The sequence below is a fragment of the Carettochelys insculpta genome, chromosome 9, assembly GCF_033958435.1.
Source record: "Carettochelys insculpta isolate YL-2023 chromosome 9, ASM3395843v1, whole genome shotgun sequence".
Lineage (NCBI taxonomy): Eukaryota > Metazoa > Chordata > Testudines > Carettochelyidae > Carettochelys > Carettochelys insculpta.
The window spans coordinates 57,580,392-57,602,990 of record NC_134145.1 but is presented as its reverse complement, the minus strand read 5'-3'; the positions used below and the strand labels follow the sequence as shown (position 1 = coordinate 57,602,990).

The following is a 22,599-nucleotide window of genomic DNA, read 5'->3' as shown; positions in this document are numbered from 1 at the left end:
GCCTACGTGATGGTACCATCCTCCCTCCACGATCCATACCCCCAAATTCTGACCACGGACACCAGCCCTTCAGGTTGAGGAGCACAGTTGGGAGCCATGGGGCCAAAAGCATGCATTTAGCATCAAAGAGCATCAGCTGAGAAAAAAGTGACCAGGCTCTTGATGATTGTTGGGAAGAGATGAGAAAGGAGCACGCCTTTGTCTCTGCTACAAGGTGGATTGACGCTGCAGCGATGGATCCACTGGCAGTTGATTTATCATGTCTGCTTAGATGCAATAAATTGATCTCCAAATGTTCTCCCAGCGACTCTGGTACTCCACCAGGCCCCTGCTGACCTTATCACACACAAGACACTGTGGCAAGTATGTCAGCTTCAGCTACTTAACTGTGTAATTTATATCGACAAGGAGGAGGGGAGGAGCCAGAGTAGACAATGATGAGGTGAGATCAGATGAGGCAATGATTAAGTGATGGAGATACCCCCCTGGAGAGAGTGTTGCTAGGCCTCCATCGGGATATTGCACAGAAATAGGACACCGAATACAAAAGCCGTCCGGCTCGGCCATCAGCTGACAGACACATCCCAGTGGTCACTGTGACGAGATGTATTCTATCTGAGATCCAGCAAGTTAGGTCACCCCTTGGTGGAGCCGTTCATTGGGTTAAAAGCTGAAAGCAATGCTCTTCACTAGCAATGCAGACCAGAGATTGCTAAGAATGGAGGCTTGGACTCAGTGTTTAGCCAGGTCTGCCGCTCGGTGCCACCCCTTCTCTTTTACTGCTCGTATGAAGAGAAATTAAGAGACTATCTTTTTAAAAAGGTGAAAGCGATGGTCATTCTGCCAACACATTGTCCAACATGGTCACCCTGGCCAGCCCTACTGAAGCAGTCAGAGACCTCCATGCACCCTCCCTGCAGACTGTACCCTCTGTCCCAGAACCCACTCCTGTGACACAGCCCAGTGTCTCTCTTAGCCTATTGAGCAGTAATTCCTAACCAAGACAGGTTGGGTATAGTCTCCTAGCCTCCTTCGGGCATTCTGCCCTTTCAGTTTATGCAGAGAATATAAACAGGCTCCTCTTCATGGCATTAGGATGGGATGATCAACCCAGGGAAGCAAGGCATTCCAAGTCTTGGATTTCTTACAGGTCAGCCGAGAAGTAGGCCTAAGACTCTCCACCATCCTGCTTCACAGCTCAGTCATGAACAATGCTCTAAAAGCAGATACATCAATTCCTGCTCAGCTCTCTGATGCCCAATGTCTCTTCCATCCAAACCCAAATTTAGGCCCATCTGGGATCTGCCCACAGGTCTACAAGCCAATTACCCATCCCATATGGATTGACGGACCCTGTTGCCTTGTTCTTCACTCTAAAGACAAGCTTTTCCTCATGACCTTGTTGATTAAAAAAAGCCTTGGAAGACACAAAGCTTGCAGCGTGTTCCGCGACGGTGACATAGTTCTCACACTCCAGTCATGCATGACCAAGCTAACTCTTCCTTCCACGCCTCACATGAAATCACTGTTCCTTCTTTTAGTGGAAAAGCTCTATGCTTCAGGTGAGGGGCAGGGCTCCTGCTAGCTGTGAAAAGAACTGCGGACATTTATCCATATGGAAAGGCCCATTTCAGGACACAGCATTGTCATTGGTTTACCTTTGCCCCAAAGGCCTGGTCCTAAACACATCACAGTCCTCCATCGCCAGCTGGATCAAGTGCTGCGTTTCTGAAATAGCTATGGATGCTACAACACCAATTCCAGGATGGGACAGGACAGAGGTCACTCACTGAATTCCATTACGACATCCTGAATAGAAAGAGCCAGAGCTGCTACAGAGTGAGTCTGCAGAGCTGCCACCAGGCTAGGAATCAAGACTCGTACAAAGCACTGCAGCCTGTACCCCTAATTCTTGGTCGTAGCCTCACTCAGCAGGAAGCTGCTCCCGAACTAGACTAAAGAGAAGAGGAAATATTCTTCTGTGCTCCTTCTCTGTCCCTCCCTTTTACTGTATCCTTGTTGATTATGACATCTGATTTGGGAAGGGAGGTCAAGATCCTGAGTGGAGTGTTTATTACCTGTCCGGAACTAACCTCTCCCCTAGTCCATCCCACCTGAGATACCTTCTGCAGTGGCCACTTCTCTGCTCCACATATGCCGTTAACATGGTTGCTGTTCGGCATTTCCATTTATCCAATAACCATCTGGTGTTTGAAGTGTTTCCCTGGTGCAAGGGCAGAAGGGGATTGGCCGAGCCTGAGGCTCCTGCGAGACCTATCTGAGCTGCCTTCAGTATTTACAGGAAGGGAGGTGCAACCCAAATGTCTCATGTGGGAGAGGTCAGTCCCAGAGCAGAAATCATTGGCTGACCTATTTGGGAGGCTGTTCCTCAGCTCAGCTCACTAGGGCAGGTCTTTGCATGCAGAGGAGCACCAGGTGGGACTCCATCCAGGAGGCAATTCTCGTGACTCTTCCATTTGGGGGAATCCCAGCGAGCTCCAATCTTGGGAGGCAAAACAGCTGCCTCTGCTCAGACTCTTTAAACTCCAACCTGGTGGAACTTGCAGTCGCATGTGGGAGAGAGCTGGGGCGGGAGCATGGCATGCAGATCGTCCCTCCTGGTTTTCTTTGCTCAGCCACTAGCATGCCTTTTGCACTGGTGCATGATGGGAAAGTGCTCCATCCACAGGGCCAGGTGGAAGCAACTGGGCATATTCCTTTGACAAGTGACCCTGGCCCATTGCCTTCTATGCAAGACGCTGCCCCCAGATTGCATAGACATTACAATATGGGGATACGTGACGTTCCAGCTGTGGGCTTTGTGACATTCGGAGACAGTGCATGGGACTGGAAGGAAAGGAGAGACGGTCCATGAAACGCTGTTGGTTCCTCTGTGGCACGGAGGTGTGTGCCACCCTATCTCAAATAACCCACGGCTTGAACGCCAGGTATCTGATTTATGCCACTTGCACACAGCCCCGGGACTTGTGGAACAACTGTATTTTGGACGGGTGGGACAGGGCAGGTGCAGAGTAGGAAATGAAAACCTCACCTGCAGGGGAAAGTAGGACTAGCCAGGAGACGAGAGGGGAGCCACTGAAGTGCGTCTTCCTGGGTCTGTGTGTGGAGTGATATAAATCCTCATCAGGACAGAAGCTCATGGATGATTTGCCTTGATTAACGGGTTTCCTGTTCTTTTCCTGTTTGTCCATTTGTTTTTTCTCTCCTGTTTCGTGTATTATTATTTTGTTTGTTTGTTTGTTTTTGCTCTCCGGGAATGCCTCTTCTCTCCTCTCCTGTCTCTGCATCTTCCGCCCCCTCCACTCCCCTGCCCTCCCTTACTCCCCCCGTCCCCTCTTTTCCTGTCCATCCCTTCCTCCTCCATGAGCAGTGGCCGCATCCATTACACTGAGATGTATGAAATGCTGACTCTCATGTCACCACCACTAGGCCTCGGCAAGAGATGTCCCTCCAAAGTGGCCTATAAGGTAGACCAACCCTTCCTTCCTACCTTCCTTCTGGGCTAGCACTGAGCAGGGAGTGGGCGGGGGAAGGGTTGAATCCTCAGGAAGCTTTGAGCTGGTCTCATTTGATCAAAAATCACATACCTCATGAGGAGAAGGTCCATGCACTGTGACAGAACTCTTTGGGGTGTGGCACACCCAGGACAACAGGATTGTAGTGTTTGTATTAAGGGAAAGGATCTATCTGGGTCTGTATAAGGACAAGAAATGGAAGGATAAGACAGACCCTTTGGAGTAGGGAGATATCCAGTTTTGCCATTGGGGAGGCAGTGGGACGGCTCCCCCAGATGGGAGTGATGGGGAGTGTCCGAGACTAGGTATCCTCCAAGTGGTGGGGAAAACTCCAGGGTAGCCCATCAACTACCTGGTCCTGAACCAAACCACTCCCAGCCAGCCCACCTGGAAGTGCTGAAATGAGAAGAGGGTGGCCAGGAGGGTCCCTCTTGCAGACCTGGACTGGCAGTGACCAGCCTGCTGCCAGTGCTGTGGGACAAGTTCCCCAGGGAGACCTCATGCCATCTGGAAAAAGACACTTTGTGCTCGGGATTGAGCTGGTGAGAGTCCTGTCCCTTTGCCAGCTGCCTGAGGCTTTTTACCTTTGGGTGCTAGAGTCCCTGTCTAACTAACCCTTTGGCTGCTCTTCTGCTGTGGTGCACTGTGCTCCTGCCTCGGGGGAGCACTCTAGCACCTGCTGGCCAGGGTTCAGCTCTGGGCAGATCGGTGCAGAGAGATGTTTAGAGTGGGACACCCTGTTGCAAGGCTGGAGGCAAAATTCAAAGAGAATTACGAGGGAGAGTCCAAGATCAAGGGCTGGGAAATTTGGTTTCAAAGCCACTGGCGGGGGTCTCCCCAGACCATGGCTTCGCCCCCACTGAATGCTGAGGCTCCACTGCGTTCTAGCAAGCAACCACTTCTGTCCCCACCTGTTCCTGTGTCGCTGCTCATGCTCACACTAGCACTCTCTGCTGCTCCCGCCTACCCCCACTCACGTGACTGGGCCAGGCCGTTCGTGCCCAGGAGAGCTGCAGCGCACGATGCAGCAGCAAGCACTAAGGGAGGGTGAGTCGGGGTGGGCATGGGAGCAGGAAATCTCAACCTACATACAAAGCAGAATATACTCTCTAGAGAGTGGATCTGGCCATTTGAGCTTGTCCCCTGGGGGTGAAGGAAGCATGGCCTGCCCAGTCCTATCTCGATCGCCTTCCTCTTCCTCTCCGTCTGCACTCTCCTCTTCCCCCCTTGGATAAGCTGGATCCTATGCATGTTTGATCATATGCTAGCAAGTGTCATCTCAGAAAAATGCAAAAAGGGGGCGCCAGGATGTTGCATACTAGGCAAGCCAGCCAATCGGAAGTGCCCAGAGTTTGGGGTGCCCCAAGGGAAGGGCGGGAGCTGGATTGCACAGCTGCTCTGGAGCAATCCCCCGGGTCTGTTGCCCCCTTGGTAATTTCCAGAGCCAAATCCCTGAGCTTTGAGGAGTCCTTTCTGAAAGCACAGGGAACGTTCCCTCCCTCCCAAGACTCGGGGGTTGCTCTTGGGCTGTAGCGTAGGCTCCTGGAGAGCTGAAGGACAGGCATAGGAAGGCAGTGGCCCGGCATATGGCGGGTGGTGTAGGTGGAAGGAGCAGAGATGGGAGGGAGGGTGCAATCCTTGCCCTTCTTTTTTGGCTGTGCTGTTTTACACGCGCTCTCACTTTTCTCCCACCGCCCGCTCGATGTGTCTTTCGATATTGTTTGTCGCCTGCTGTTTTCTCTCTGTCTCGTGCAGAGGCTGGTGCTGATGAATATGCCCGTGGCGGAGGACATGACCGTCCATTTCACCTCCACCTTGATGGCGCTGATCCGAACGGCATTGGACATCAAGATCGCAAAAGGTAAGGGCTGGGGAGTGGCAGCCCGGGGAGCCAGGAGTGGTCAGTGCAGATGTTCTGATGTGTGGTGGAGCTGACTGACCGCGTTGGCCAGGGCAAGGGTTGTTTGATCCGTCCCACCTGCTTCCTCACTCAGGCTGAGCAGGATGTGCCACCATCACAGGGACGTGGGGGACAAAGCGTGGGATCAGTGCACAGGTGTCAGATGTGGGTTAGAGCAGATGGCTAGCAGGAAAGGACGAGAGAGAAATCAACCCCAGGCTGTGGTTTGCACTGTAACCTATCCCACATGAAACGCTCTTCGGCTGCTGCCTCAGAGGTCCTGACATGGCCTCTTCCATGAAGGGCGGCTTCCCATTAAAGCTGCAGCACTCAGATAACAGGAACGTGTCTTCTTGCTGTGGCAGGCAGAGGGATAGACGTCAGAAGAGAGCGCCCATCCCATTCACTTATGGGATGTCCTGTTCCTCCCCACTGAAGCAGCTGGCTTTGGCCACCGGTGTTCCCTGCGGTGGGAGCGCTTTGGTGGCCACCCAGGAAACATTCAGGTGCCACCCAGCTGATTAGCAGAGTTCCCTCAGCCAGAAGCATGGTGGTGGACCACCACACATTCGTCAGCACACACAACAATTATTGTTATTCCACGCGTGGATGGAAGAATAACAGGGAATGTTGTTGGCCGTTGTCAGAAGTCAGAAGACAGAACACTGAGCTAGACAAACCATTGATCTGACCCAGTCTGGCTATTCTTATGGTCGGTGGAGACATACCCATAAGGACCCCAGTAGTTGGTGCCACCCATTCACGATGGGGGGAAGTGCAGCTAACGAGCATAGCTTTGAACAGAAGGCGCGTACCAGCACCCACTAGTCATCTGTGCAGACCCATTCTGTCTCTTTCTTCCAGGGGGTGCGGACTGGCAGCAGCTGGATTCAGAGCTGCAAAAGGAGATTCTGGCCATCTGGCCTCATCTGTCTCAGAAGATGCTGGATGTACTAGTGCCCTTGCCAAAAAGTGAGTTTCCTCCTCCTGCACAGTTGCCTCCAGCCTCTAACGGGGCTCGGATGGGGGAGGCATCTCTCACACGGGGAACGGAAATTTGCTAATAGCGGCCTGTTGCCTAAGGGAAAGCTCAGAGAGATTTCTCCTAACACAAGCAGAAATTTTCCTTGCTCCACCCCAATACTCTGAACGCACTTGAGAAATAAATAGCATGTAAGTGATCTTCTCAAGTCAAACTCTGTGGATCAGGGGGACCCTCTGGAGGGGAGAAGGAATTGTTTGTCCCCCTTTCATCTGATGACCTTACAGCAGCTGTGTGATGAAGCCGCCTGTCTCCAGTGTTGTATTACTGTGATTCCAAGGTGTCCACCTTCAGACTGTCCTAAATCTAGAGGGACTTCCACCCACAGAACCTGGTCTTCTAATTCCATTTCTTCTGGGCCGCTGAACAGAGTGTGTCTGTTAAGGATCAGGAGAGTACAATAGGTCATGAGCAAGCAACAGCGTCTTCAGACCTTCCACCTAGAGATTCTGCCACCCTGAAAGTATTCCATGTTATGCTTGCAGCTTCCGACCTGACAGTGGGCAAAATATATGCAGCCATGATGATCATGGACTACTATAAGCAGAGCAAAGCGAAGAAACAGAGGCAGCAGCTGGAGGAACAGGTGAGGTTCAACCACCCTAAGAGTTGACTGGGGCTCTCTGGCTGTGGGGAGAGCAGTGAACTCACAGCACCTTCAGAGCGAGGGGTCTGTATTGATGTGGCCTTTGGGTGAGATGATGACCACAGGTGGCATCTCGACCTGCTGGTAGCAGGTGACTGGTGCAGCAGCAAGTGACTGTCCGAAGGTTTAAGGGACAGGAACGAAGGAGATAAATGATAAAAGAAGAGGTGGGTGATTTAAGACAGAGGTGACTTTTGCACCACTGGCATACAATAGTTTAAGTACATAAGGAAGTCAAGTCACTCCTTGCAATGCAGAGGTCAGACTGGACAGAGAGAGGGTCCAAAGGAGGGACTCAGAAGGGGGGAACTTTGTCAGGCTTTTCACGCTTCTATGAATCAGATTTATTTTTAATGCAGCAGAAGTTTTTTGTGCTTGAAACAGACTCAGACTGGTTCCGTTTGATTACAGAAAAACGCCCCTATGTTCCAGCGCATGGAGCCCTCGTCTCTGCCCCCAGAAATCCTTTCTAATGCCAAAGCTTTGCCCTACCTCCAGCAGGACACCCTTTCAGGCCTGTAAGTATAGCCCGTCAGGCCTGTAGCATAGCTGCTCTGCTATTCCTGTGCCTACAGGCAGTGTTTCGTTTCCTATCAAGAAGGTTTACCTTGCTTTGCTCGGGTTCTCCAGGTGAGGGGCTGTGGGTGTGGAGGGAGGGGTGGATGCAGGAGTCAGGGCAGGGGCTCGGGAATGGGGAGGGGATGCAGGATTCAGGGTGAGGAGCTCAGGCCAGAGGGCTATGAAGTCAGGGGGACATACCAGGATAGCAAGGGTGGTCCTGCTCCATGGCTGGCAGCTCCTTGTAGGGCAGTGGAGCTGGGCTGCTCAGCTTCTCATGGGTGGGGATATGTGGGGTTTCCAGGGCTGGGCTACCCAGCCTCCTAGTGGCTCCTTCTGTGTGGGGGCTGCCCAGCTGCTCCTTGTTGGGAAAGGAGGGCAGAGCTGTACTGCCCAGCCCCCCTGGCAGCTTCTCGGGGGTGGGGGGGAGGTTGCTGATTGACAGGGCTTCCCACTATCTGGTGCTGTACCTTAAGGCTGGCAGGGAAATGTTTAGGGACGGGGGGGCCACTTACCTGAGCCAGTGGCCAGCACCACGGAGAGCCTCGTCCCCAGCTGGCCATTCTCCTCCCGGTGCAGCTGCCCTCCGGTGATCACTCTGCAGTATAACTTTCCCCCGCCCTCACTCCCTCCAGTGGTCATGGCGGAGCTTAAGTGTCCCTTCTATTAGACCACTCCCTTTCCACGTTCAGTCAAATTCCAGGCACATCCCATTTTCCTGGCATGATCGGACTCTGACCTTACTTCGAGTTAGGAGAAGAGGAAGCTGCATGACAACTTTGGTTGTCCTAGCTCTTACCGTTTAGGTGGAGTTTTTGAACAAAAGGACTCACAGATAACGGCCAGACTCATGAACAGACAGATGCACAAACTTTCTAAAATACATAGATAGATAAATGACGCTAGAGATACTGATGCGGCCGTGGGCAGTGCCCATGAGAAAAAGAAATCTGGGAAACTTTTGGTTCCATTGAAGTGAAATATTTCATTGTGGTTCCTTCTCGTGTGAGCAATGGAAATGAAGGGCTAAAGTCACAAAAAAGGAGGAGGAGGAAGAACCCCTCCCTCACCCAGTTCCCAGGTGGTTAGAGAATTTATGAGGCATGGGAGATTCAAGTGTGAGCCCTTTCGCTGGAATAGGGCCTTGAACCCAGGTCTCCTGCCTCCTAGGTGAGTTCCCTGACCCACAAAGTGTGGGGGACAGCACTCTCACCCTGTAGGTATGCCACTGTTGCCCTTGTGACTCTAGCCCAAAGACATTAAAATGTTTTGTTTTGGTGACGTCATTCTGACATTTCCAAATGTATTTTCTTTTTGTCCTTGGCCCAAAATAATTCACTAATCTTGCCATGAATTTGCAGATTGTTTCAGTCATGCCAAAGCTGTGTTTTTTTCAGCAGACAAATTTCACCAAGCTCTGTGCAGACAGAACTGAAAACCCAGTGTGGCGTTAGCAGATTGCCAACAGTGTGATCAAGGAGATTTTAGTATGCCTCTGAGACTGGCAAAGAGAGAGAGTCTTTCCCCTCAAGGTCCCGAGTTTAAAGCCTGTCCAGATTAGTAGTGATTATAAGCAACACTATTCTGATGCACGAGAAAGGTGAGGAGGTCAGTATAACTCCATCAGGCGCTCTTTAATTACCTGAATTTCAGAAAGGAATCCTACCACAACCTGGTCAAATTCTGAAGGAGAAATATAAAAGAACAGCACTAGCATGTGGGGACAAACCCAGAAGTGCTAAAGCCCTAGAAGAGTTACAACTAGCAAGGGATATTAAAACAAAAAGGGGGGAAGCAACAGGAAGAGGTTATTTTAATACATTAGGAGCAAGAGAAAGATGAAGGAAAGTGTAGGTCTGCTACTTAGCAGGAAAGGAGAGCTAATAACTGTTGACCTCAGGAAAGCTGAGGTGCTTAATGACTGTGCTGCTTCAATCTTCACTAAAAAAGTGAATGATGACCAGACAGTCAGCACAATAAATACTAACAACTAGGGGAAGGAACACAAGCCAAAATAGGGAAAGAACAGGTTAAAGAATAATTTAGATAAGTTAGATGTATTCAAGTCAGTGGGGACTGATGAAATTCATCTTAAGGTCCTTAAGGAGCTAGCTGAAGCAATTGTGGGGCCATTAGCGTTATCTTTGAAAATGCCTTGGGAATAGAAGAGGTCCCAGATGGCTGGAGAAGGGTAAACAGAGTGCCTATTTTTAGCAAGGGAACAAGGAGGGACTGGGGAATCATAGATCAGTCAGCATAACTTAAATACCTGGAAAGACACTGGGGAAGATGATAAACAATCTGTTTGTAGGCACTTGTAGGATAACAGGAATGTAAGGAATAATCAGCATGGATTTGTCACAAAGAAATCGTGCCAAACCAACGTAACTTCTTTCTTCAAGAGGATAACTTCAAGTGAATGAGAAGCAGCAGTAAGCATGATACACATTGATTTTAATAAGACTTTTGACACAGTCCCACATGATAGCCTCATAAACAAACTAGGGAAATGTCATCTAGATGAATTTACTGTAAGGTGGGTGCAGAACTGGTTGAAAGACTGTGCTCAGAAAGTCATCGATGACTTGCTGTTAAATTGAGAGGATGTATCCAATGAGGTCCCACAGGGGTCAGTCCTAGATCTAGTACTATTCAATATTTTGCCTTGGATAAGGGAGTGGAGAGTGTGCTTATAAAATGTGCAGGTGACACCAAGCTGAAAGGAGGTGTAACCACTTTGCAGGGCAGGTTAAATTTCAAAACAACCTGGACAAATTAGAGGATTGGCCTGAATTCAGCTAGGTGAAATTCAATAAACACAAGTGCAGAGTTCCTCACTGAGGAAGAAAAAACCCAAAACACAAATACAAAATGTAGAATAACCAGGTAGGCAGTAGTACTGATCTGGGGTGGGGTGTTCAGTGGCCCACAAACTGAGTCAATGTACAGCTGCAAAAAAGGCTAATATGGGTCTTGGGTGTATTAACAGGAGTGTTGTGAGGTAATTTTCCCAGTCCTCAGCACAGGGTAGACCCCAGCTGGAGTTCTGTGTCCAGTTCTGGACTCCGCAGTGTAGGAAGGGTGTGGACAAGTTGGAGGAAGTCCAAGAGGAGAGCCACAAAAATGATAAAGGGTTCAGAAAACCTGAACTATGAGGATTAACAGATCTGGGAGTGGTTAGTCTTGAGAAAAGAATAAAGGCATGGACCTGGTCACAGTCTTCCAGTGTCTTAAGAGGTGTTGTTATAGAGGCTGATGAGTGATTCTTCTGCATGTCCATAGAAGGTAGGACAGGAAGTAATGGACTTACCTTGCAGCAAGGGAGATTTGGGTTAGATATTAGGGAACACTTGCTAATGCTCTGTGGACTTAACTCTGGAATAGCCACCCAAGGAAGGTCATGGAATCCCCCTCATTGGATGGGTTTAAAAACAAGTTGGACATGCACTGTCAGGGACGTGTAGGTAAACTTGGTACTCCCTGAACACAGGGGTATGGACTTGGTGACTTTTTGAGGGCCCTTATCATCTTACATTTCCCGCTACCAGTTGGCAAGCCCCACCACGGCAGTCCCAGCAGAGAGGGCAAGGCGTAAATGAGAATTGTGGCACAGAGACAGCATTTCCCTCTCCTCCCTTGAGATGGTCCCTCTAGGTCAGGGTGGAGGTCCATTGCAGTGCAGTATGAGGAAGCTTGCCTGCCTCTACTCTTGCTGTGCCTTTCCTCCTCGTCCTTGTGCCCAGTCTGGAAATCCAGCAGCTTCTACCAGCTCTAAATTCTCCTGAGAAAAGTGTTAAAAAGAGGGAAAGAAAAATTCCGTAATGCTTGAACATGATTGACATTCCTGTCATGAGTCACATAACACCCTCTTCCTCAGAGACAACGTGATCCCCAGGCACACACATGTCACTTCAGTAATTCCAGCCCAATAAACAGAGCTACACCCTCGGGCACCCTTGGAGAAGCTGTCGCTGTACCGCTGCCTCACATGGAAACCAACTGTCCGTTCCTTGGGCAGGAAAGCTCCTTGTGACTGTCAATCAAGCACGACCACCAGGCGGAAGCTCCTTTTAGAACTGTCACTGTGCTGCCGCATTGCAGGTGGCACCCTGGATATCCTGGTTCAGTGAAGTGCCAGTTATCAGGAGCGTGTGTAGTGGAGTTTGTGTTGGAGAGAAAAAGTTGTTCATTTCAGTGCGCAGTGTGCCCACCAAAGGAGTGCGCCTCTGGCCAGGAGAACTTGGAGAATGCAGTGCCGAGTGACATGGGGCCACTTCTTTAAGAGGCTGAAGTCAGACAGACCATCAGGGATTGGCAGCATGATGCTTTGTTCTCTCTGTTTCTCTGAAGTTGGAATATCTTTGCAGGAGCAGCCGGAGCGGGTACCCATCACTGAGTCCACTCTCTCCTCAAGAGATATTCCAACTGGCTTGTATGGATTCAGCACATGGGCAGTTCCAGGAGCAGCAATCTCTGGTAAACCAATACTCTGACTTTCATGTACTTCCTCCAGGGCCCCAGGGCCATTGCCCTACACGGTTTCCCAAAGGTAGCTCCAAATTAATTGTCCCATCCTACGGGCACATGAAAAGTGTGGCTCTCTTGTCACTGACAAATAGGGGATCGATAGCCGGAGCAAATGTGTGAGAACACTGCTCTAACTGTCTTCTGGGACCCACTGTGACAAATTACACTGTATTCCTCTCTACAGGTCTGAGCCAAGCCCACCAACCAGAGGCGCGACTTCCATCTTCCTTGGTGGTTGTTCCACCCCTGCTCTGCCCCAAGGCCCTGTCCTACTCCACCCCTTTCCCCAAGGTCCCATGCTCACTCCACCTCTCCCTGTCCACTGTCTGCCCCTTCCTGCAGCCCGTAAACAGCTGATTGAGGGGTGGCTGGTGGGTGCTGAGCAGCCACTATTTTTTTTCCTGTGGGTGCTCCCACCCCCGAGCACCCACAGTGTCAGCACCTATGCCCACTGCATCTTTCCAATCACTGGCTTCAGTGGAAACAACAAGAAGTCCTGTGATACCTTAAAACTAACAGATTTTCTGGAGCGTAAGCAAAGGCCACAAAAGCTTATGCTCCAAAAATCTGTTAGTCTATAAGGTGCCACAGAACTTCTCATTGTTCCTGTGGATACAGACTAACACGGCCACCCCTCTGATACTTCAGTGGGCTTTGGGTTAGGTCCTAAAATAGGCTACATCATAACAGCCCTACGTGAAGGGAATGTGGCAGCCCATTTTACATTTGGGCCTTCTCTAGAACTGCTTGCAGCATGGTTCCAGCCCTTGGGTCCTTCCATTGTAAAGCTGGAAGGCGTCAGATGGATGTCACACACACACTATCCTGCGTTCCCTGCTTCCTTTCCCTGTGTACGGTGCGTGGGTTCCTCCAGCTACCTGACACGTGGGAGAAAGAGGGAACCCATCTCTGTACAGCTGCCCTGAACACACATGAGAGTTCTGAGCTCATCCTGGTGCATTTCAGACCGGGCACAGGCCTGGTTTGGAGGGTGCACATACTAAGATATTGGCGGGGAGGTGACCCAGTGGCCAGATGGTGTAAATCAGCAGAACTCCATTGGAGCTGTGCCACTGTACACCAAGTCTGGCCTGCCGTATTCATCAGAGTTGTGGCGCATGCTGTGTCCCTGAGGCCATTTAACTAGGTTTTTAAAGAACAGATGAGCTGCCTCCTCTGTTTCTGGGCCTAGGACTCAAGGGCTCAGGAAGTGCCACAGATCTGGAGGCCCTCTCGTGATGCTGTAGCATGGTGGATTGATACAATGCAGTAAACTATCCTTTTGTTCACAGGTCGATGCCTTTTATTAAATACTCTTTTCAGTGGGTTACCCTGTGCTGAACGATGGTATCTGCTGCTTTGGGATTCGTGTTCATCTTGTTGTCAGTGCCGGTGTCCATTATCAAAGCTGGACTGTTGAATTGTGTCGCACAAACGTGAACATACACATATACCCACATTCTGGTCGGCAGCACTAACGTCTGTGTGTGCGTATGTGTGTACACGTCTGTGCATCTGGGCACCACCCTTACACTTGTTGGACTGCAGTGTGGTATCACTGTACATTTCCAGTCTGATCTGTATGCTTCTCAGAGTTCGTAGCACTCTCTCTGTGAATTCTGTATCACATACATGGCTCCTCTCCATACAATTCAGCTCTTCAGCTACAAATGGAAACTGCCTGGCCAACCTTTCATGGTGCCTGCCGGCAATGAAGGATAAGGTCTGAATCCATCCCTTCTGTTGTCAGTTTCTGGCAGTGACACACATCTGTCTGATGTCACTTCCTGGCAACCCCTAAAAGGGCCTTTGCTTCAGTTTTAACTCTTTGACCAAAACAAAAGAGATTATTTAAAGTCAGAAATTAACTAACTATACAAGTAAGACATTCAGCCCTTTCTGATTGATTTAACTTGGACATTACTAGAAAAACCTTGAGTACATTTTTAGAAAACCAAAGCCTAGAAGATTCTGCAAGCTTAAAAATAAGAGAAAACTAAGAAGCAGAAGTGTAGGATGCCAATGAGTTAGAAAAATCAATCTCGGTTTTCCTTTTCTCATTGCTGAAATAAAAAAGTACAGGTCGAACCTCTCTAGTCTGGCACTCTCTCATTCGGCAACCTCCATAATCCGGCATGATTTTAGTTAGCCAGCTGGCCACTTATCGTGAGTGTGCCCAAGTTTCCCATGGTCCTGTAAAGTTTGTTTCCAGCCACAAGTCCTGGCTCTCAATGTTCTGTGCTGTTATTTAGCTGTAATTTACCCCCCAACATCTTCTAAGAGCCCAGTAAGCAGTGGACATGCTGGTAATGTGCTAGCCAATATTGACCTCCCGTTGTCTGGCAAATTCTCTCGTCCGGCAACAGTCGGTTCCTGAGGTTGCTGGATGAGATAATTTCAACCTGTAGTGAAGTTTGCCTTGGTGTCAGAACCTGTGAGCTGGGTCTCTATAAAAGAGCCGGAAATAGAAATTGAAACTGTATCCAAGTGATTGACTCTCAAAAGGGGATCCAGACATTCTTACTGTTTGGCCAACCAAAAACCCGCACTCTGTTCCAGAGGCTGAAAGAGGCTGGGTCCCCTCCTGTCAAGCGGTTCCCAGTCCAACAGGAGCACAGAGGTTGGCAGGAGAAGAGTGGTGACCTTATCAAACAAAATCCCACGAGCTTGGCTGTGTGTTTATTTCCAGGAGCCAGAGGTTAGAGAGTTTCAAAGAGTGCAGCCCTCTAACCGTGGCAACTATCTCCCCGTGGACACTCAGGAGCACGCTGTGTCGGGGAGGGCCTCCTCCATGCCACGCCTGACTGTGGATCCCCAGGTAACACCAAGCGAAACCAGAGCCGGACGAGCACAAGGGGACGTACGTGGCTGTAGCTGTCTGATAGGAAAAGAGAGCCCTTGGTTTTCCGTGGGAGATGTTTGGTGCTGCGCTGCCAGGCCCTACAGCAGTGGGTGATGTGTCACTAGGGCTGCTCCAGTGGGTGCCTGCCTGGATGGCATTGGGAAGCATTCTGTCTTAGATGCTGAGATGGTCCCCATTCATATGGTGCCTGAGCACCCACAGTCTGTACCATCATTACCCTCCACACACCCCGGGAGGCCAGGCGATTCTACTCAGCCCATTGCACAGATGGGAACTGAGGCGCAGAGAGACTTGCCCAAGGTCATACAGGCAGCCCATGGTGGAGCCCGGAATGGATCCCAGGTCTCCTAAAATAGAGCACACACCATAGGACCATTCTTCTTTTCCCTCTAGCCCACCCCTATGATGGGCCACAGCAGGACTGGTTCATTGGTGTCTCATTCAATGTGCACCATTTTCAAAATATCCCTCCCCACCAAGCAAATATTCCTACTGATGATTCCTTACTTCTGCTTTCTTCCTGCCCTTGTCACGAAACACCTGTGTGGCCCCGGGCAGTCTGCCCTGATCAGTCCAGCCATGCTCCCATCTCTTTGTTTGTCTGCCTGGTTTTTCTGTCTGTCTGTCTCATATTCTGCTCTGACAGTGACATGGAAGCTCTTCTGGGGTTGTTTTCATAACCCTTTGGCACAGAGTATTAGTACCTCACACTTCTTCAGTGGTGGGGACAATATGAACGGCCCCTTCTGTGCCAAAGCAGGTGGAATGCAACATTCCTACTCTTCTCCTTGGGTTAAATCCACCTTGCTTGATACCAGAGGATCTTTGGGGGGTGGGGAGATGAGAACTTTTCCCTGCTGATGCTACTGGGAAAAGTACCCAAAAAGTGACTTAAGTAAAAGTGCCACTCCTTTCTCTTCTGGATACTTAAGTACAATCTAGATGTGTTGTATGTGTGTACATACTTCTTCTCAAGTAATTTTCCACAGGGACAGGCGTAACTTGTACTTCAGTACATTCACACACACACACACACCCCCCAAGCAGCTGCACTTTTACTTAAGTAAGTTTTGGGGTACGTTTCACACCTTTGTTACTGACTGAACTGGTAGCGTGGCACCTGATAATGGATGCATGTTAGATGGCTCTTGGTTGTATCTTTCCCAAATACTGTCTGCCCAACCATCCCCAACTGGGCTGGGACAGTCCTAATGGTCACTGAAGCTGCTCTGTCATCAGGCACTGATGACCTCTGGGAGGAATGGCTGAATACAGAGCAGGGGTGCAGCACTGAGGTCCTGGAGGGAAATGGAAGGAAATAGCTTTGCTTTAAAGGGAAAACCATGGAAAGCGGCGGGGAGCAAGTCCTAAAGAAGGCACAAGAAAACAAACGAGGGAAATGCAAGGAGAGGGGGGTTGGGTGAGAGGAAGGAAACAGATGGGTCCAAATATGGAGTGTGGAAATGCAGAGAAGGTTTAGGCCAGAAACAATACAAGCAGGGAGAACTGAAGGGCAACAGAGAACAAGAGAAGACGAGAGCAGAGAGAGGGAAGAAAACCAGGGATGATTTACAGGAGGGGAAAGAAATAGTGCGGGGGGAAGAGAAACGTGGAGGCTGGGAAGGACCCTTTGAGAAGTGTGAGGAGAAGGGAGCAGGGAGGTGTGCAGTGGGGGAAGGGGGAGAGGGGAGGAGTTGAAATGGATTGATACAATGGTGCAGGTGAGGTGAAGGAGATGGAGAGGGAATAAAGTTAGGAGGGGCAATAGCTGGCTATGGGAGCAGCACGAGAAAGAGGGCAGAAGATGATGGGCTGGTGAGAAGAGGACAGGCTGGAGAAGAGTCCATGGAAGTGTCTCAGTAATTCTGCAGATAAGTTGAGACGGATTGAGGCATGGGAGGGAGTAAACCAACAGGAACTTTTCTTTCCCTTCCCTTTTGAGTTTGCTCTGTTCTTCCTTTGTCTGTGCTTGATTGACGCCAGCTAAGAATCTGGCCCCTGTCTTTTGTATTGAGTGACCGATGCTGGAGCAGCTCTGGAGCCTTCGCTGTTAAATTTCCTGCCCTGGCTGAGCAGCAGAGACAGCACTGGTCTTCCTCTGATATTAGACCTCCTGACTTTCGAGCGGCTCTTCTGCCTCTCTCTGCCACCGGCGTCCATTAATCATGCCGTGGGCTGCATTTCCAGGTAGTTACAGACACGAGCTCTATGAGACGATCGTTCTCCACCATCCGGGACAAGCGTCCGAACAGCTCCTGGCTGGATGAGTTCTCCATGGAGCGAAGCAGCGAAAACACCTACAAGTCTCGTCGGCGCAGTTATCACTCCTCGCTACAGCTCTCTGCTCGACGCCTGAATGCAGACTCAGGTGAGCTGGTGGCAGGGGAAGGAGGGGAAGGGGTTCTCTCCCACAGTACAAGAATCTTCTGGTGAAGAATTCACTCCTTTCTGCAGCTGGAGCATCTGTGTTACTATTGGGTATGGCAGAGTCAGGCCCGCTGCCCAAAGAGGGTGGTAAAGAATCAGGAACTGGAAGAACAAGCCATCCCAGCTCTGTGATCATCAACGGCTCATACACAGGGTGCCTCCGGACAGGACATAGGGTTCAATTCATTCAGAGCATTCCACAAGGAGAAGGAGGGATGGGAGCGGCTAAGAAATACAGACATGGGAGACACACATGTGGATGAAAGCTGAGAACAGGGGAATGCTCCATAAGCCAGAGAGATGCAGGAGCTGCAGAGAGGATGGCTGCCATGTACTGGGGTGGAGATGAGAGAAAAGCAGCGAGGGCTTGTCAAACAGAGGCAGCAGCAGGCGGACCAGGGAAGAAATTGTATTCAATAAAAGTTGCACCAGCAGTGTAAGAGTTGTCAAAACCAAGTGCCTGAACAGCTGCAGCAGGCCAACTGGTGTCCCACGTTCAGGTCTTGGCCTGGGATCCCTCCTACTGAGGTCCAGAATTCCTCCTGCTTTGCTGGGCCACAGAGCATCTCAGTCCCAGATCCATGTGATCGGGCCTCCAACCAGGCCTTTTCTCCAGTGCCCATCTGGCTCACCTGTACTAAGTATGGGGCGTTCCTCCTCTCACGCTGACCGAGCCTGATCTCCAGTTGCTCTTTGATGCTGGCAGCAGCACATTCATGAGTTGTGCTGAGCCACCAGTCCTCTTCTACAGCAGCATCAGTCCATCCCCTGTCCCAGGCAACATCAAGACTGGCAGTGATGCAGGTTTGCCTTATGAGAGTGGCTGCAACTCCCTGACTGTAGGATTCACGGCAGCTCCAACTGAATTTGGTGTCATTGGCCAGGGCTGTTTATGTGAAGAAGAGGGGGCTACCCACGTATGGCACAATCCTTTGGTGTATGTCCATGAGCTGCCCCAGGAAGCAGAGAGAAGTAGAGCACAATCAGGTCTGTAAGCCAAGCTGGAGTCAGTCCATAGAAGATTGATGTGAACTGGATTCTGATGTGACTGGGGAGTCAGTGGAACTGTGTGGAGACTGGGCTGCAGCATCCTGGAGTTTGGAGAGATGGGGCTTGGCAAAGCCCTGGAGGAGAATTGCTACGGCTTGGGCATGGAGGAGAATTTCAGCAGCACTCGTGTGGGCCTCATTGTCCAGTGACCAGCAGGTTTAGAGGCAGAGGAGCTTTGGGAAGAGAAGGAAAGTTCTCATGCTAAGATAACAGCCACGGGAAGTCTGTGTCAAGAGGGTGGAGGCAGAGTTGTGTTCGAGGATGGCCAGGTGTTCCCCTGAAAGAAGCTGTGACAGAGTCATGGGGCCCACTTGGTGCAGACAGGTCAAAAATACGTGGGGAAGCAGGGCAGAAGCAGCCCAATCAAGCACGAGCAGAACCGTTCTAGGATGGAGCTGTGCAGCTCTGAAGGAGAAAGTGGCTCCCAGTGTCCGAGGATGCGCAGAGACGCAGAAGGAAGGAGAAAGCTGCAAAGGCAGAGGTCATTAACTATCCAGAGGAGAACAATGTCTGTGCTCTTACTAGAGCCCCCATGGACTGAAAACAGGTGAGAACTGCAATGTTGAGGGCGGCTGAGGAAGTAAAAACGACTGTCGCAAGCGCTGCGCTGAGAGGAAGGAGGGGAGGCTGAGAAGGTATTAAGCAGCGCGCACATAAAGAGCCCTGCAAATCCATGGATGTCCGTGGGCACGCACGGCTCGGTTTTGCAGATGTGGCTGGAGATACCGGTTTTATAGCTGGGCAGGGCTCTGCAGATACACTCCTTCGGCAGCATGGCAGAGGGAGCTCTCAGGATCTGAGGCAGAGGGAGAGCTCCCCGCTTGCCTGGCTTTGAAGGCGTGTTGGGTCAGTGGGATGGAGAGAGCTTGAGGGAGGGGGAGCTCTGAGTTAGAGTAAAGAGGAAAGTCCCCTCCGAACATGCCTTGGAACAAATCCCAGCAGCTGTCGCACCAGGGAGCCTGACAGTCTGGCTTTGTCCTCCCCAGGCCACAGGTCTGAGACCCATCGCTCAGGGGGCAGAGAACGAGGGCGCTCCAAAGAACGCAAGCACTTGCTGTCCCCAGACATCTCCCGCTGCAACTCAGAGGAGAGGAGTCCGCAGGCAGACAGCGAGTCTCCCATCCGGCGCCAGTCCAGGTCACCCAGCGAGAGCAGGTCGCAGACACCCAACAGACAGGTAGGGGTGAAACCTCAGCCCAGTCCCCGTCATCCCAGCCCGGAGCAGGACAGAAGTAATCACTCGCTTCCTCTGGGCAAACACACAGGGTCCTGCACTCCTGTCTCTGGGCTTAGGCAGCCTTTGGCCAATCATCTGGTACTTTACCACAGCACTGCAAAGCCCTAGCTGAGCAAGGCACTGTGCAAACACATACTGGGAGACGGGTCCAGCCCCCAAGAGTCTACAGCCTCATTGTTACACAAGATAGATGAGGGGTGGGAGGGAACACAAGGGCATAGATAGGTGAAGTGGCCGAGCTCCCAGAGCCAGCCCAGGGCAGAGTCTGGCACAGGACACCCGAGTCCCCATTCAGGGCTCTCTCCGCTGGACTGTGTTTGCTGTTGGGAATGCCCAGCGCCCGGGAACAAAGAGCCTCTTCTGTAAATCTCGCACCTTCAGAGATATAGGAACCGTGGTTGTAACAGCAGCAGGTCCTGTGCCAAGTGCCCTCAGTTAGAAAGCTTATTGCAGTGCTACCAATAGCTGAGGAACAGTCGCCATCCCTCCTCCTAGCTCTCGCCGGAGGAGCCTCTGCTGCTTTCATCCCACCCTGTTTAAGTCAGAAGGTGCTTCTCCTTTTCTTCCCTATCCCCACCAGCCAAGACACAGGCCTTGCCCCATGATTTACAAGCTCATTGCATGGGGGTGAAATGGGCTGCAAATGGTTCTTCTTGGGCTGCAACAAGTGCAGAACTGTGACAACAAAAATGGATAACGGTGATGTCCTGTAGCCGTTGGTGACTTACCGCCATACCACCTCCTGCTGGCGACTCAGAGCATTAGCTCAGTCCAGCTTCCAGAGCACCCTCCTCCTGCCAATGTCTCACCAAACTTGAGTCAGGCCCTGAGTCACTCCCAGAGGTAGCCAGTGCGTTCTTAACTCAAGTTAGCTGTGCATGTATCTGCACAACAGGGCACTGCTTCCGTGCTGCAGCTCTGCTGCTGTAGATGGAGGTATCCTGACATCACTGGAATTCTTCCGTTGGCCAAGCGGTGTCTGCGGTGGGGTTAGGTTCTCTAACCTCACTGCCCTTTGACCCCCTTCTGATAGCAAAAATTACTACACGACCCCAGGAGGGCAGAGCACGGATGAAGCCCACCCAAGCCCCACTGCCCCAGGTGGAGGGGACAAGCCAAACCCCAAGCCCAACCACCTGAGGGGGTTGTGGTTAGAGCAAAGCAGAATCCCAAGGGGGTCAGCCCCAGACAGGGCAGCCTGTAACCTGAGCCCCATCACCCGAGGCTGAACCCCTCAGACTTCCAGCTTCAGGCTTTGGCTTGGCCCCAGCGAGTCTAAGCCAGCCCTGGTGACCTCATTAGAATAAGGGTAGTTTGAGCACCACTGATCTAACTCCATGGCACAGGGCGTGGCGTTTCACAGCCCTGAACAGCGTGGCAAGTTTTAGGTGTGGACCAGGCATAACACAAGGTCAGATCCTCACAAAGACAAAACACAGGGTAGATTCACAGGGGTGCGGGACCAGGCTCCCCAGTGGCTAGCATGTGAAGACTACACCTCGTGTCCAAGGGAGGACGGCCATGGAGAGATGGATTTTCCGGAGGGGTTTCTGAAGGGCCGGAGCAGGGGGCAGCTTTTGACCAAGGCAGTCCCGGCTGTATGTCAATATGTCTTCCTCCGTTTTGTAGGGCACGGGCTCCCTGAGTGAAAGCTCCATCCCCTCTATCTCTGACACGAGTACCCCGAGACGAGGTCGCCGGCAGCTCCCACCGGTCCCTCCAAAGCCGCGCCCGCTCCTCTCTTACGCCGCTCTGATGCGGCGCCCTGGCGACAGCTCCCCGCAACCCGACGAGAGCGAGGGGGGGTCCCCTCTCCTCTCCCAGGCGCTGGAGACAAATGACACCTGCCTGACCGAGTCTTCCAGCTCTCCCCAGGGCAAGCAGAGCCGGCTCTCCACCCCGCAGCGCTACATCTCAGAGCCGTACCTGGCCCTGCATGACGACTCCCACGCCTCAGACTGCGGCGAGGAGGAGACGCTCACCTTCGAGGCTGCTGTCGCCACCAGCCTCGGCCGCTCCAACACCATTGGCTCCGCCCCTCCCCTGCGGCACGGCTGGCAGATGCCCAACGGGCACTACCGGAGGAGGCGGAGAGGGGCAGCGCAGGGGGTGATGTGTGGGGCGAGCATCGACGTGCTCAGCGACACGGAAGAAGACGACAAATGCTAGAGGCCGCTCCCTCCCTCCGGTGCATGCTCTTCACCACGTGTGGGGATGGAACGAACCCAAAACGAAGCGCAGGAGAAATCAAGTCTTTGTGCAAAAAAAATAAAAAAAAACAGTTCCTACTGCCGACCCTCCCTACTTTTTTCTGCACAAAGAAGCCTTTGATCTACTTGCACGCCGCTGGTCTGCTAAGGCTCCCGCGCCAGTGGGATGTGTGTGAAAACCATGGAAACGCCCTCCCCAGCCAGACGGCGCTTCATGCCTATGGGAACCCCGAGAGTGGATCCGCTGCCAAGCAAAACTCAGCAGGAAGCAGCCAGGACCCTGGGATTTCTTTGTATTAGCCTGGTCCTGTGACAGTCGGTAAAAGCGCCCAGCCAGGGGCTGTGGGCATGGTTCGTTTTCCTTTGGGGCCGGCGGAGACGGAGGATCAAGACAGAGGTGTGGCCCTGCCAGAGACACAGATGTTGTCACTGGGGTTCTTTTGTGCTGCCGTGGCTTCCAGTTTGCCAGATGCGTTAGTGATAAAGCTGCCAAGAGAAGAGGGTTGTGGGGGGTGGCCTGAGGGCCCAGCGGACCGCCAGGCGCTGCCATGCATGGTGGGAGGGGATGGGTTTGGGTGAAACCAAACCAAACCGGCTTGTACC

General features: G+C 51.6%; 1 protein-coding gene across 1 annotated transcript in view; it reads left to right on the top strand.

Moving 5' to 3' along the window:
* Positions 1–22,301, top strand: part of CACNA1E (calcium voltage-gated channel subunit alpha1 E) — a 245,656-nt gene extending 223,355 nt beyond the window's left edge. The window contains exons 40-49 of the mRNA XM_075003399.1: positions 3,392–3,488; positions 5,292–5,397; positions 6,301–6,408; positions 6,964–7,064; positions 7,536–7,642; positions 12,050–12,158; positions 14,899–15,027; positions 17,260–17,440; positions 19,536–19,726; positions 21,416–22,301. Of these exons, the coding sequence (XP_074859500.1) occupies positions 3,392–3,488; positions 5,292–5,397; positions 6,301–6,408; positions 6,964–7,064; positions 7,536–7,642; positions 12,050–12,158; positions 14,899–15,027; positions 17,260–17,440; positions 19,536–19,726; positions 21,416–21,955 (1,669 nt within the window). The 3' untranslated portion in view covers positions 21,956–22,301. The remainder of the gene's footprint in view (positions 1–3,391; positions 3,489–5,291; positions 5,398–6,300; positions 6,409–6,963; positions 7,065–7,535; positions 7,643–12,049; positions 12,159–14,898; positions 15,028–17,259; positions 17,441–19,535; positions 19,727–21,415) is intronic.
* The last annotated feature ends 298 nt before the right edge of the window (positions 22,302–22,599 follow it).